Source organism: Chelonoidis abingdonii, chromosome 19 (genome assembly GCF_003597395.2).
Source record: "Chelonoidis abingdonii isolate Lonesome George chromosome 19, CheloAbing_2.0, whole genome shotgun sequence".
Taxonomy (NCBI): Eukaryota; Metazoa; Chordata; order Testudines; family Testudinidae; genus Chelonoidis; species Chelonoidis abingdonii.
This window is the reverse complement of record NC_133787.1, coordinates 7401657-7417096: the sequence shown is the minus strand read 5'-3', so window position 1 is coordinate 7417096 and position 15440 is coordinate 7401657. Positions and strand designations below refer to the sequence as shown.

Below are 15440 nucleotides of genomic sequence, written 5' to 3'. Positions count from 1 at the left end.
ATGCTTGTCTTTTAAGTGCACATTTACATTCCATTGAAGTCAACTTGAAATTTAGGAGTGGTGTCCCTCATTGAAGCCATTGGAACCTAAGCCTGGTTTGGGGGGCTTTCCTGAGTAGGAAAGGAATTGAACCTGCACTAAGATGTCTTTCTGAATTGGGGCCATAATCTCTGGATCTTTTAAGATGTGTTTCTAGATATGGGGCCCCAATCCCTGCCTGGCGCCCTTCAGGGATACCGTAATACGAATAATAGTGTCTGATTACCTTAGCATCTCTGTCGTGTATTAGATATGGGTCCTATCCTAACTGGTGCTGAATAGCCACAGTGTACCCAGGAGTCCGGGAACTGCAGCTACTCAGCTCCCTTAAGACATGAGTCCTTTACGCAAAGTAAATAATCCAGTCCCTGTGGGGTATGTTCACTTCTCAGTGCACCCGGGTGATGCCTGTTAGCGCTGGTAGGAGTTCCACAGGCTTCAAGCATCGATTATACAGAAGCCCATTTGAAAGGCAATTTGGGGTTCTGGACAGCTCAGAGGATTCTTAATGGTCTATGTCAGGGTTAGGCAACCTATGGCACGGGTACCAAAGGCGGCAAGCAAGCTGATTTTCAGTGGCACTCACTCTGCCCGGGTCCTGGCCACCGGTCCGGGGGGTTCTACATTTTAATTTAATTTCATATGAAGCTTCTTAAACATTTTAAAAACCTTATTTACTTTACATACAACAATAGTTTAGTTATGTATTATAGACTTATAGAAAGAGACCTTCTAAAAACGTTAAAATGTATCACTGGCAAGCGCAACCTTAAATTAGGGTGAATAAATGAAGACTAGGCACAGCACTTCTGAAAGGCTTCCAGCCTCTGGTCTATGTGGTCTTTCACCTCTAGGTCACTGGCTTGAGGCTAGGCTAGTCCAGGACTCATTACCATAAGAAGGGTGTTTGATGCCGTATGTGGAATGGGTTCGTTGACTGCTGTCCACATCACTAATTAGCTCTCGCTAATGGGCACCCTCGATGCCAGTCTCATTCTTGAGGTGAACCCCTGGGTAAGGTATGTAGGTTGCTCTTCCTGTGTGAGGTCTGGGCTCTGCATGGTGAATGGAGCACGTCAGTGGAACCCCATGGAGGAATCTCGCATTGCTGCCACCTCTGGTACTATACCTGTTTTGTGGACTAGGGGAAAACAAATCTTCCCACCGGCACTACTGCTCTGAGTCAGCAAAGCACTCGAAACATGAGCAATCCCATCCCTATCGAACAAGGCACCTAAGTACCTGCTTAGGTCAAGTCCTTGAAGTTAAGCAGGCACTTAAATACATTGGTGAACTGGGGCTTAATTTCTCACAGTGGTTTCATTATTTGCATTGTGGTCGTGCCTGGAGACCCCACCATACACATATATGATAAGACAGTCCTTGCTTTACAATCTGAGCATATAGTATGACAAATCGGGGGGCAGGGTAGGGTGAGACCCCACCATACACATGTATGATAAGACAGTCCTTGCTTTACAATCTGAGCATATAGTAAGACAAATCGGGGGGCAGGGGAGGGTGAGACCCCACCATACACGTGTATGATAAGACAGTCCTTGCTTTACAATCTGAGCATATAGTATGACAAATCGGGGGGCAGGGGAAGGTGATCACATGATCATGATTGGGGAATAAGCCCTAGTTTCAGTTTATGACAATGTAATGCTTCATGGCAGCTCCTCCCGTGCATAAGGGGCAGCATAGGAGAAAGCCCAAAGAGACTTGATGGATGGGTGCTCAGGGCTAACGCCGCTGGCACAGAAGCAGCAGCATCTGGCTGCAAGTTAGAGTTGACAGACAGTGAGGCCAAGCCAGGGAGAGCCCTAAAAGTAAAGGCAAGTAATTTGTGTTTGTGGTGAAGAAGGAGCCAGTGGAAGGATGCAATGAGGGGGATTAACTGGAAGATAACATCAATATCTGGTTGGTTCATTGCGTCCCCATCGCACAATTGCCGTATCCTTTTGTATGGCGTGATACGAGCAGCTCAGGGAGATGGTGCAGGTTAGGAGCTAGGTGTGTTGGTAGAGTTCTGTGAAAGGTGCTTGCATAATGCTTTCCTGCACTCGTGCTGCCTCAAGTCTATGCATGTGTCCTGGATTTTCATTATCTCTAATGCCCCAGCTCAGCGAGGTACCAGAGCATTTACCCAACTTTCACCACTCTTATCTGGTCTAGCTGGTGTCTCCAGGTTTTGACAGAGACCTTTGTGGAAGTCACGGCGATTTGTCTCATGAGCTCTCATACTTTCACCCAAAGGCCAGGAGAGTTTAACTTCTGTTCTAAAAAAAAAAAAAAAAATCACTTCTCCCAAGCGATTATGAGGCATTGACGTTAGCAAAAACAAAGTTTTCAACTATTTGACTTTAAAATCCCTTTCCCTGCGCTGTTCAGCTTTCAGTCTCTTGAGATCGTAACTTCCCTAGCTCTCCAGTCACCACAGAGTCCCCCAGGATGGACAAGATCTGGATTTATAATGATTAAAAAACAAGTTTTTTTGCACAGAAACACTTCAGGTTTTCTCTTTATATCATACAGAAAGAAAATGAGCACAAAGTCCATTTTATTTCCCTCTGCAGGCCACCTTCCTAGTGTTCTGCAGGCGACAGCAAAAAATTCAGTTTGGTAAAATGTTCCATTTTTATACCATACCTGTTTGCCAAATCCAGCTATTTGCACACCACATGGAGATCCATATTCTTGTCTTTACAGAGTAATCGCTCCAGATTATACACTACACACACATTTTTGTCCGCTCTTAAACACAACACCCCAGATTTTGGGGTACATGACAAAATATACTCCCCCATACCCCAATGGTCCTGGTATGTGCACATGGGATCCTGGTGATGGCATGTGGATGAAGGATGTGCTCGTATACGCAGTGTTTGTCAGCTGCTTGATCACATGCAGTTCTGAAAAATCTGGCCCTGTGCTCACTAGAGGGAGCATAACTGTCCCGTGATCTAAACACCTAACTCTTAGGTACCTGCCCATCCCTCTGAGTATGGCCCAATAGCTAGGGGACCAACCAGGGATTCAGTGAGAGCTGAGTTCAATTCCTGCTCTTCTGCAGACTCCCTGAGTGACCTCACTTTGGGCAAGTCATTTCGTCCCCCTCTGCCTCAGTTCTCCATCTGTAAAATGGGGGTGATAGCACTGCCCTATCTCACTGGGTTGCTGTGAGGACTGAAGATTGTTAGTTGCTTAGGCACTGGGGTAATGGGAGGAGCACCGGCAGCCTTTTTGGCGCCCTGGGTGGTGGAAGGTTCTGCCCCCAAAATGGCACCCCTGACAGAGGCAGCAGAAGGTCCTGCCCCCAAAATACTGCCTATGACTCCCACAGCCAGATGTTCAGCCACCGCGGTCGCTGCCCCCCAAATGTCAGCACCCTAGGTGACCACCTAGATCGCCTAATGGGTTGCGCTGGCCCTGGGTAATGGGAGCCAGAGGTAGATAAGTTCACAGCTTTGCCCCCAGGCTCTGCACATGAGTGGAGAACACTGTGTATATTAATCAGACAGATCATTCATGGGTGCCTCCCACCCCCAGCGCTGAGATGAGAACTGCAGTGCTACAGCCCCGTGTCCCTGGACCCCAGCATGCACAGAGTGCTGCTCTCCCATTTCCCACACATACAAAGAGCCATGGCTACAAAAAACTCTACCCTCCCATCTACAATTTCCCTCTGCTCAGACAAGAGCCTACAAGTGACTGAGTTCCTCCCGTGCGGTACTGCGCATTCTGACCTCCCCCTGAATCAATAGGAGTTGAAAGCACTCAGCACCTTGCCATGTGGGGTCTCTCATCTCTTGTCAGCCTCCTCTCTGCTCCTTCCCATGGTCTTGTTGGTGTTGGCAGGAGAGTTTTCTTCTCTGCCTCTCCTGTCATCTGGAGCACTCTCCCTCTATCCCCCTCACATAGATTAATAGATTCTAGAACTGGAAGGGACCTCGAGAGGTCATCGAGTCCAGTCCCCTGCCCTCATGGCAGGACCAAATACTGTCTAGACCATCCCTGATAGACATTTATCTAACCTACTCTTAAATATCCTTCCAGAGATGAGATTCCACAACTCCTAGCAATTTATTCCAGTGTTTAACGTTACCCTGACAGTTGGAAACTTTGTCCTATGTCAACCGAACCTTCCCTTGCCTGTAGTTTACGCCCATTGCTTCTTTTCTTATCCTAAGAGGCTAAGGTGAACAAAGTTTTTCTCCCTCCTCTCATGAACCCTTTAGATCATGAAAGACTGCTATCATCTCCCCTCTAGTCTCTTCTCTTTCCAACTACATAACCCATTCTTTCAGCCTTCCTTCATAGTCATGTTCTCAAGACTTTAATCCGATTCTTTTGCTACTTTTTGACCCTCTCCATATTAGCTCACATCTTCTTCTGAAATGCGTGCCCGATGTGGACACATGACTCCAGTTGAGCTAACCGGTGCAGAGTAGAGCGGGAAGATGACTTCTCGCGTCTTGCTCCACAACACCTGTTAATGCATCCAGGAATCATGTTGCTTTTTTTGCACAGATCGCACGTGTTACTTATATTGTTTGTGTCCCTGACCCTAGATTTCTTATCTGCCATACTCCTCTCTAGACAGTCTCTTTCCATTCTGTATGTGTGAAACTGATTGTTCCTTCCTAAGTGGAGCACTTTGCATTTGTCTTTGTTAAACTTCATCCTGTTTACCTCAGACCATTTCTCCAATTTGTCCAGATCATTTTGAATTATGACCCCATCCTCCAAAGCAGTTGCAATCCCTCCCAGTTTGGTAATAAGCGAACTTTCTATGCCAATATCTAAGTCATTGATTCAGATATTGAACAGAGCCGGTCCCAAAACAGACCCCTGCGGAACCCCACTTGTTATACCTTTCCAGCAGGATTGGGAACCATTAATAACTCCGGAGTATGCTTATCCAGCCAGTTATGCACCCACCTTATAGTAGCCCCATCTAAGCTGATGGATACATTTATTTTCTCCCTGAGCCATCGTTTAAATCCTCTCTCTCTCTCTCTCTCTCTCTCTCTCTCTCTCTCTTTTTCTGGTTTTATTTAACTCTGAGTTCCCTATTCCACATTGCAAAGACCTTTGAGATTCCTGGTGTGTAGAGAAGGTGTTGTCTAAGCTAAAATTACACTGTAAGTAGCTGAATCTGACACAGTGTGTTGCATGAAGTTACATGACCTAACAGAAAGCACTTTTCTTTCCACATCTCCACCACAGTCTAGCTGGTTCCTGTCTGGAAGGCTTAAACTCAGCAGCTGTACTTGAAAGCCTCTGAGCTAAATGGGCAGTGACCAGAAAAGCCTGATATGCTTCCTCTGTAGCCATTTTACAGAGGCCATTCAGGCTGGGGAAATATTCCTGAGAGAGATGTGTTGTTTTTGTTTTTGCTTACCAAATTGTAGCAGGAACAGAATGTACCTGGTTAGGCTGCAGGGGAAACATAACTCCACATTCTCCCACTGATCTGTCCTTGGGACTTAATCTCCAATCTGTTATCGCAGCCCCGATCAGGCACTGGGAGTCAGCGATTCGGGTAACAGGCATTTTGATACCCCCTCAGGCTGTTCTTTTCCACGACCAGCTCCGTGTGGTTCAAGCCAATTAGTTTTCCCCATGAGTAATTGATTAAGTGGCGGCCAGTTGGTTCGTTCTGGTTTCGGTGTGTATAAAGTCTCCATATGCTCCTGTGTGCGGCCTATAGTATCGCAGCCTCTCCATTGCTTGACCACAGAGACCCAGGCAGAGAGGAAAGCAGGGATAAAATGGCGGAGTTGCCTGCCACAGAATTAACTGACTTGGCTCATGCCAGTGGCAGGTTCACCATTAGCACCCTGATCAGCACCGAGGACAGCAGCAAACCTCACTATGAACAGCCTGACACTCTCACCTATGAGGCTACCCATCCCACCCACAGCAGCACTTTCTACATGAGGACCTTTGGCTACAACACAGTGGATGTTGTGCCGACTTATGAACATTACGCCAACACAAAGGTGGCGGGTGAAACCAGTAAAGTTAGGCCCACGCTGGAAGATCTACATTCTTTCTTGAAGGTAAGCTATGTAGGAGGACTGTCTAGCATCGAGTTACTTGAGCAGTGCTGTAGTCTATGTGTAGCAAATACTCTTTCTGTGCTTATCTCTGTCCCTGCAGAAGAAATGTAGACTTTGAAATGAGTCTTCTGCAAACACAGGTCATAGAAAGATTCGCTGAGTAACTGTGAACCATGGGTGGAAAGCGTGATCTGTTCTTAATCTATCTACTAACAAGCAACAAAGGTGAAATCTGATGCTTTAGGTCACAGCAAACGGTTCTCCAGCTCTATTGCGGACAACCAACAACTTCTGAGTGCCGAGTGCCCTGTTTCCACCAGGAGAAAATGTTGACCGTTGAGACTTAAATATCAGGCAGATGGATCAGCTCATGACTCCATCAGCTTGTGTCACCATCCTGAGCGGTCAGAGGTAAATCACATTGCTGTATAGGATGAATATTGCTGTAAAATGCATATTCCCAAACTGAACATAAAACAGAGATGTGGTAGTATTGTAATCTAACTACCCCCATGCGCTGCAATGTTTTCACATCGATGACATTCTACTGCATGTGAAGAGGAAGCCTGTCTGCTTTCCTATAATAACATGGCCTTGCTTTCGTCATGTTCACGTACAGTGAAATCTGTCTGTCTCCAGCTTTGGGCTCCGCCCCCTCCTTGGTCCAAAACATCCCATATCTGATGCTCATCAGAGCATATTTTCCCTCCAGGCATGGCAAGGAGAGGCTAGGGAAGAATTGTAATGGCCAGGATGGGTACTGGGAGGATCACCTGCATTCGGATATATTTTTAAGTTATGCCAAGGGTGCCAAGAACATGTAGCTAGGTGCCCCCCTTTTTGGCATTTTTATAAACTCAGGTAAATAAAGAAAAGAAATGGACTGACAGAGGACTTGCAAAACTCAGTTGCTTCCTAACAAAGCCAGGGCTGAGATCTTTGCCCATGAATCTGCCTCATAAATGGTGGTGTAGGGCTATGTTTCCTTGTCCCAGACTTTTCTTTCCTGGGGGATAAAAAGAATGCTGCTGAAGTCTCTCTGCACAGTTATGGTCATTGACCTGGACCTTGCAGCAAACAGAGGTATGCTTGTGGTTTTACATTTTCAAGGGAAATTAGCGGGGCTGAAAGTTCCTGGCTTGATGGACCTAGACTCAAATCCTGTATTTATCCAGCAAACAGACTGACTATGGGCAGGGCACGTTTTCCCTAAACTGCCCCCACTGTTGTACCCCTTACTTAGAGGGGGAAGAGGGCTGCAGGGTCTGTAAAATCTCTGGCCTCGCTGGTATCTATCTGCATCCCAACCCAGAACCCCCTTCCCTGTTGCCAAAGCTCTTAAGAAAGTAGTCATGGAGGTTCAGTAATTTCAGAAAGGTGTTTCAACTTCTCTTACTCTAGTTGTTGGGAAGGGGTGTACCAGCATGGCACAGACTCAAGCTGTAAAAACTGAGGGCTGTGTGACACGGTCAGTGTGCATCCTATTGCAAAGCACTCTGTTGTCGTGGTCTAGGTCACAGGCCTCCTCCACTGGGGTCTTTTGCTATCTCAGCATTCCATGGATGAGCTGAAGATGGACTCTTTTCTCTGCAGCCTATAGTCAATAAGCTCCTGGGCTCATTGAAACCTGCCATCGTCTTGCCCCCGTGCCTGGAGACATTTGTGTTGTCCTTACACTGCTGATGAAAGCTCCTTTTGAGGCATCTTGTGAACAGTGTTTTTCCCATGCGTCCCACCACCTTTACTAAGGGCCAGGTTTTTTAAAGGATTTCAGCACCTAAAGATGCAAATAGCTGCTTGTGGGGGATTTCAAAAGCACCTAAATCCCACTGAAAACACTTGCATCTTTAAGCACCTAAAGACCTTTAAAAATCTGGTCTTTAGTCTCTATTCCCCATCTGTAAAATGAGGAAAACAGCACTTCCCGGCCTCCCAGGATTGTGTGAAGATAAATGCACTAAAGATGGTGAGGTACTCAGATCCCATAGTGATGAGGGCCATGTCAGTCCTTAAGACAGAGAGATTGTGAAAATCTCACCCATAGTTCCTTATATTTTCACAGCACTGTACAAATATTAACTAACTGTGAAGCAAAAAACCCAAAGTCTCCATTCCCCAGAGTTGCTACAACAGATGAAAACCACTATATGCAAGCTAGGTACTATTGTTATTTGCAAGTTCTGATCTACAGTATTTGAAGAAGTAACAGGAGTCCATATCTACTTGTGTGGTGGTGTGATTCATTATTTGTATGATGATGCTGTGAACTGAAATCAGGGTCCCATTGTGCTCAGTGGTGTACAGACACCTACTGAGAGACAGGTCCTTATCTCTAGCACAGCATTCTGCTTACCTCTAGGATTAAAAATTTCAAAGGGAGGATTGAAAATTGACAAGTTCTAATATGTTCCCAGACATCTTCCTTTCTGTTCCACCTCTATGCCCTGTTGTGACTTGATTTCTCTCTGCTTTCTCAGTTGGACAATAGCCGTCTCCACAACCCAGTGTACGAACCGCAGAAAAGTAACGGCCTGAGTGACAAAATGACTGAGGAAGATGGCAGTGAGGGTGGGGAAAAGCCTCAGGGCGAGCCTGTTCGATTTGGATGGGTGAAAGGGGTGATGGTAAGTTTTTGGGTTTTTTTTTTTTTGCTGCATACAGACCAGAAGAAGGTGTAATCGGAGATCTTGGGTCCTATGCTGGCAGCAATTCATGTACAGCATGATCTTGCCACCTTTACTCTCCTTGAGTTGTAAATCACTCCTAAAGCCATCCCATGGACTTCAATGGACCCATACACAGGGTAATGGCTTGGGTTTGAAAATCAGGGCAGAACTTTTCTTCTCCCTGGGTTCAGTGTATAATATGGCTTGTTTTAGTGTGACAGATCGATGCAATCCTGATGCCTCATATGCCGTTATATTAAGCCACATGGTGGCAGGAAAGGTCAAACTTGACAAATGGCGGGTGCTATAGGTAGGGAGGAAGGATGGTCCAGGGGCAAGGAGATCAGTCTAGGATCAATCTGGTTCAATCTTGTGTTCTGCTGCAGGCATTCTGTGTGTTACAGAGCCATCCTGTGCCTCAGTTTCTCACCTGTGAAATGGAGATAATAGCACTTTACTTTCTGTGAGTTTAAGTACATTAAAGACCGTGAGATGCTCAAACACTAGGGTGACAGGGAAAGTAGAAGACAGATTCGAAGGAAACATCTGAATAATTCTTGAGCATTACTAGGTTTTAACCTGGCTGCATCCACTGGGTATCTTTGCAGCAATCTCAGGGAGGTCTCTGCTCAGGGTTCTGGAAAAACAATCAAATAAATGTCTAGGAGGCATAAGGAATGGGATGAGAAATCATACTGAAAATACGTTCATTTCATTATATGTCGATCAGATGCCCTCCCCTGGAATACTCTGTTCAGTTCTGGACACCCTATTTCAGGCAGCACACAACAGAACGAGTGGGGAGTGGGGCGGGTCAAAGACCAGTGATAAAATAACAAGGGGAATAAGGTGGTTTCCATATGAAGGGAGACTGAATTGGGACTGTTCTCTTAGAGATGAGACAGATCAGAGGGATGTGATAAAAGTATACACAATAATGAATGGTCTAGAGATGGTAGATGAGACATTTCTATTAACCCTCTCTAATAATTAAGGCTAGGTTTTAATCATGGGTACTTTTAGTGAAAGTCATGGACGGGTCATGGGCAGTAAACAAAAATTCTCGGCCCATGACCTGTCCATGACTTTTACTATATACCCTGACTAAAACGCAGTGGGGGGTGTGGCTCTGGGGGGGGGCGCCATGGGTGCTAGGGGGGTGCGGGTGCTGGGTAGAGGTGCAGCCTGGGGAAGTGCTGCGGGTGCTCAGGGGAGGTGTGGCCTGGAGGAGGTACCATGGGTTCTGCAGACGGTGGGGAGCAGCCTGGGGGGGGATGTCTTAGGTGCTAGGAGGTGGCTAGCTTGGGGGGGTGCTGCGGGTGCTATGGGGGCAGGATTGGCAGGGCTGGGGCAGGTTTCCTACCCAGGTCCTAGCTCCACATGCTGCCTCCACTCCGCCCTGCCCCAATCCCTGGTTCTGAAGCTCCCATTGACTGGGAACTGTGACCAATGGGAGCTGTGGGGGTGGTGCCTGTGGGCAGAGGCAGCCCTTGGAGCTGGGAGCTGAGGGAGGGGAGTTCCAGTCACCCTTCCAGGGAGTTCCCCCCAGGTAAGCACTGCCTTGCATCCCAGTCCCCAGCCCTGAGCCCCTCCACTCCTGCTACGACTGGCCCAGGACCTGCCCGAGCTGTTCAGGTGGCTCCCGGGCCAGGCTGCTGCAGAAGTCATGGTGGTCATGGAATCTGTGATTTCCGTGACCTCCGTGCCAAACTCAGAGCCTTACTAATAATATAAGAACAAAAGAGACATTCAACAAAATGGAAAAGTGACATATTCAAAAAACAATACAAATAAATGCTTTTTTTAAGTACAGAATGCACAATGAGCCTGTGGAACTCATTGCCACAAGATATCAGAGGTAGCATATCCAGGTAGAGAGGAAACATGGTCCTGTGCTCAAGGCATTAGGCTGGTCCCTGAGAGACTCAGATTCAATCCTCTGCTCCACCACAGACTTCCTGTGTGATTTTGGGGAAGTGACTTAAGCTCCATCTACATCTCACGTTAGGGGTGTGATTCCCCTGCTTGTGTACGTGTCTTTGCACTAGCTCTGCTCAAGCTGGCGTGAGTATAAATAGCAGTGCCGCTGCGGTAGCATGTGTGGTAGAGGCATGGATGAGCCATACCGAGTACAGACTCACCAGCTTCAGGTTTATCGATTCCAAGGCCAGCTGGGGCTATTGTTCTCATATAGTCTTAATGCCTGTATAACAAAGCCCAAAGAACGTCTATTAAATAATTCCTGGAGCAGATCTTTTAGAAAACGCATCCAATCTTCATTTTAAAATGGCCAGTGAAGGAACATCCACCAGGCCTCAAGTAAATTGTTCCAGCGATTAATGACCATCACTCTTAAAAACGTACGCCTTATTCCTCAGTCTGAATGCTTGGCTGGGTGGGTATGTGTTCTGCGCAGCTCAGCTGTGTTGCCACTGCCAGGGCTACCGTGGCTACATTGCTAATATACTCGAGCTTGCGTGAGGATGTGCTCATGAGCAGGAAAGCCACATCCCGAGCTTGCCATATAGATGTAGCCTTCATCTCTCTGTGCCTGTGTTCTCCAACTGTAATGGGGGGGAAATAGTAATAGGCCTGGCCTCCCTCAGAGTGGTGTTGTGAGAGTAAATATACTGAAAGATTGTGATGTGCTCAGCTATGGCCCCGGGGGTTATAGAAATACCTAACACATATAGATCACTGAGACTGAGAGCTTAGCAGGATTCCGAACAGGATGCAATGTTGCCAAGTGGACAGGGCACTGGACTAGGATTCATGAGACCTGGGCTCCATTCCTGGTTTTGTTGCTGGGAGGCTGGGAGCAAGTCGTGTCCCTTGTCATAAGCATAATTCCTAATTCTGAACCTTGGAGTCCAAAATGTGGGCGCCTGCATGAAACCTCCAAGCTTAATTACCAGCTGGGATCTGATAGCGCTGCCACCAGCCAAAAATTTCCAGTGTTTGGCTCACTCTGGTCTCCCCAAAACCTTCCCTGGGGGACCCCAAGACTCAGATGCCCTGAGTCTTACCACAAAGGGAAATAACCCCCCTCCCCTTGTCTTCTCTTTACTTCCTCCCCAGGCTTCCCCTCCGTGGGTTATCCTGGAAGATTACTGTACTTAAACTCCTTGAATTACATAAACAGAGAGGGCATACCTTCCTCCCCCCTTCCTTCTTTTCCCCCTCCCAGTCTTCCCTGAAGAGAGACCGTACATCCTGGCACAGGGATTTCTGTCCCCTAAGCTCACTTAGAAAGAAATCCCAACAGGTTTTAAAAAGAAAGTTGATATAAAAAGAAGAAAAGACATAAAATGTCTCTGTAATCAAGATAACAATTATAGGGTAATTGCTAAAAAATAGGAATAAACTTATTCAAAAGAATAATAAATTTTAAAGATAACCCAGCAACTACACAACATGTAATCAAAAAAACAATAAAAGCCTAGTGTTTTTCGACCCTTTGTACTTACAACTTGAAACTGAAGATAAAAGCTTTTTTCTGGTATTTTTAGTAAAAAGGAATCCCTTCTCATAGCCGAGAGACGACAAAAGACACAGACAAAGGGACCACACACCCAAACATTCCCTCCCCGTGAGCTTTTTAAAAATCTTGTTTCCTGATTGGTCCTCTGGTCAGGTGTTTGGTTCCCTTTGTTAACCCTTTACAGGTGAAAGAAACATTAACCCTTAGCTATCTGTTTATGACATCCCTGCCCTGTGCCTCAGCTTCCCCATCAGTAAAATGAGAGATGATGAGCCTGGCCTTCTTTGCAAAACTCTTTGAGATCTACTGATGACAAGTGCTAGATAAGAGCTAGACGTTGACATGGATAACACGGACACCATAGAGTTGCAATAGGATGGATTAAAAAACTTCTAGAAGGGAAATGAAGCCTCACGCTTCAGGACTTAAACCAGCCTCTGACTGATGAGGTTAGGAGGAAAACTTCCTGTGGGCAGGTCACTCCACTTCATGGGTCTCAAGCATTTGGCACTGACCACTATTGCAGGTAAGATATTGGACTTGAGGAGCCGTAGGTCTGAGCTGGCAATTCCGCAGTTTCTCTATTCACGCGTACTGTCAGCTATACATATGATCACATGAGATTAACGTTGCTGTTTTCCTTCTAGATTCGATGTATGCTGAACATCTGGGGTGTGATTCTCTATTTGCGATTGCCCTGGATCACTGCACAGGCAGGAATTGGTAGGTGCATCTCCATTCTCTATAGTTACCAGCAACAATTATATTTGATAGATGTTGTCTCAGTTGGAAGCCCTGACAAAGTGGTTGGCACTATTCAAGACACAATGAAAATAGTCCCTCATTTCCACGATATCCTTGGGCCCAATTTTTAAAGGTGTTCAGGGGGTGCTGTGCCCTGATTGCAAAGCCTAACTGATTTAGGATCCTAAATCTCATTTTCTAAAGTTATTTAGGCACTTAGGAGCCCAAATCCCATTCACTGAGGGATTTAGTTCCTAAATCTTTTTTGAAAATAAGACATAGGCTCCTAAATCTGTTAGTTGTTGCAACACTTAGCTCAGCAACACTTAAATACCTTTAAAAATCTGGGCTTTGGTGCCTATGGGACAGCAATGGAGAAGATGGGATAGGGATATAGACACAGGCAGATGCAATATAGAGATTGGGCTCAGAAGAGGACATGGTCCCTTATAGACATCCTGGAAGAAGTGGATTGAGGGGAAGGATGACTTTATGGATCAATGTACAGGGTGCCAAGGAAAAGGGTCAGAGACGGTGGTATTACTTTCTTTACCAGGCAACAAAGTGAAACTAATTCCTCTTCTCTGCAGCGCTCACATGGCTGATTATCTTGATGTCTGTGACGGTGACAAGCATCACAGGCTTGTCCATCTCTGCCATCTCCACCAACGGCAAAGTGAAATCAGGTAATGCTTGGTTCCCATTTTCCTTCTGAGGGCTCTGATCGCCCACTGTACACTCCCGCTCCCACCGAGTCCCTCGCATTCTGGTACTTTACATGCTGTGCTTGGATACAGCTCTGGTAAATGCCACTGAAAAGAGAGATGAAAAAGACCTCTTAGGCTATGTAATGTCCCCCTCATCTCTCTGCCCAGTATAGGACTATTCCCTATATAGTGCTTGATGCATCTCAAGAAAGTCTAGGGGCTCTGCTTACCAAAAGATCACAAGCTTCCAGTAGGACGGTGGGCAAAATACCTGGATGTATTAATAGAGGAGTATTGAGCAGGATCAGTGAGTAGATATTACCTTTGCATACATCAGAGGGGAGACCACTGCTGGAATACGGTGTCCGGTTTTGGAGTCCATACTTTCAAAAGGATGTTAAAAAACTGGAGTGGGTTCAGAGAAGAGCTTCAAGAATTCATTTGTGGGCTGCAAAACATGCCTTGTAGTGAGAGACTTAAGAAGCTCAATCTAATTAGCTTGTCAAAGAGGAGGTGAGAAGGTGATTTAATCATGGCCTATAAGTACTTACAGGGGAGAAGATATCTGACATGAGGGGGATCTTTAGTCTAACAGGCAAAGGCATAACAGCATCCCAGAGCTGGAAGCTGAAGGCAGCAAAGCTCAAACTGGAAATAAGAGGCCACTTTTCAAGAGCGATGGTGACTAACCATTAGAGCGGCTGATGAAGTGGGTATTCACCCACGAAAGCTCACGCTCCAAAAAGTCTGTTAGTCTATAAGGTGCCACAGAATTAAAAAAAAACAACAACAAAAAAACACAGACTAACACGGCTACCCCTCTGATACATGACACCATGCAAGGCACTGCATTTAGCCGTATGGAGTGGAAATCCATCCAGACTAACATGGCTACCCCTCTGATACTTGCAACCATTAGAACAGTTCACCAAGAGATGTGATGGATTCTCCATTGTTTGGAATCTTTAAGTTAAAACTGAATGCCTTTCTAAAGGATACGCTGTAGTTCAACCACAAGTTACTGGGTTTAGAATTGATTCAGGAATCACTGGGTCAAACCAGGGGCGCAACTGGAATTTTCCTAAGGCGGGAGCTCTGGTTCCTTAATAAGTAGCAAAGGTCAGGTTCCAAAAGGCACACGTGTGCATGGGGTTCCCCCCTTTGCATTTCCAAGCACCACATATAGATCCTCACCAAGCTGCCATCTCTCCTTCTGGAGGCAGTGTAACGAGATGAGGACTTGGGAAGCCAGGAGCTGGGAATGGGGGCAGTCTCTCTGATGGGAGAGGAGAGATCTTGGCTGGCCCTGGTCTATCCTGGGAGAGGAGAGGAGGAAGAGGTCCCAGGTGGCACCGGTCTATCTCAGCAGACCCCTGTCTCTCTGGTTGGAGGGGAAGGGTGACTGGTCCCAGGCAGTCCCTCTCACCTTGGATATGGGGAAGAAGTGACAGAAGCTGTCAGCAACTGGCTGGAGGGGAGATGGCTCCTCCTGAGGCTCTGGCCCCCCAGAATCCCCAGATCCAGCTCCCTGAGTCCCAGAACTCTGGGCTGCCATCTCCTCAAGCAACGTCCTCCATCTCTTCTACTTCCGGACCCACTCTGGCAGGAGAGAGAGCAGCTCAGCAAGGACATTCACATGACTTGTAGTGGAGTCTCTGGCCAAGGGGGGCAGTCCAGGGTGAAACTGAAATGTGAAATCTCTGACGTGTTAAATAAAGGTTCAGTGTGTTTTTGT

At 46.5% G+C, this 15440-nt stretch overlaps 1 protein-coding gene across 2 annotated transcripts in view; it reads left to right on the top strand.

Annotated features, from left to right (window-relative positions):
• Positions 1-5816: 5816 nt before the first annotated feature.
• The window catches only part of SLC12A3 (solute carrier family 12 member 3), a 40973-nt gene continuing 31349 nt past the window's right edge, over positions 5817-15440 (top strand). For both annotated transcript variants that reach the window (XM_032774061.1, XM_032774059.1), the window contains exons 1-4: positions 5817-6107; positions 8585-8731; positions 12902-12977; positions 13589-13684. In XM_032774061.1, coding sequence (XP_032629952.1) covers positions 5817-6107; positions 8585-8731; positions 12902-12977; positions 13589-13684 — 610 coding nt within the window. The remainder of the gene's footprint in view (positions 6108-8584; positions 8732-12901; positions 12978-13588; positions 13685-15440) is intronic.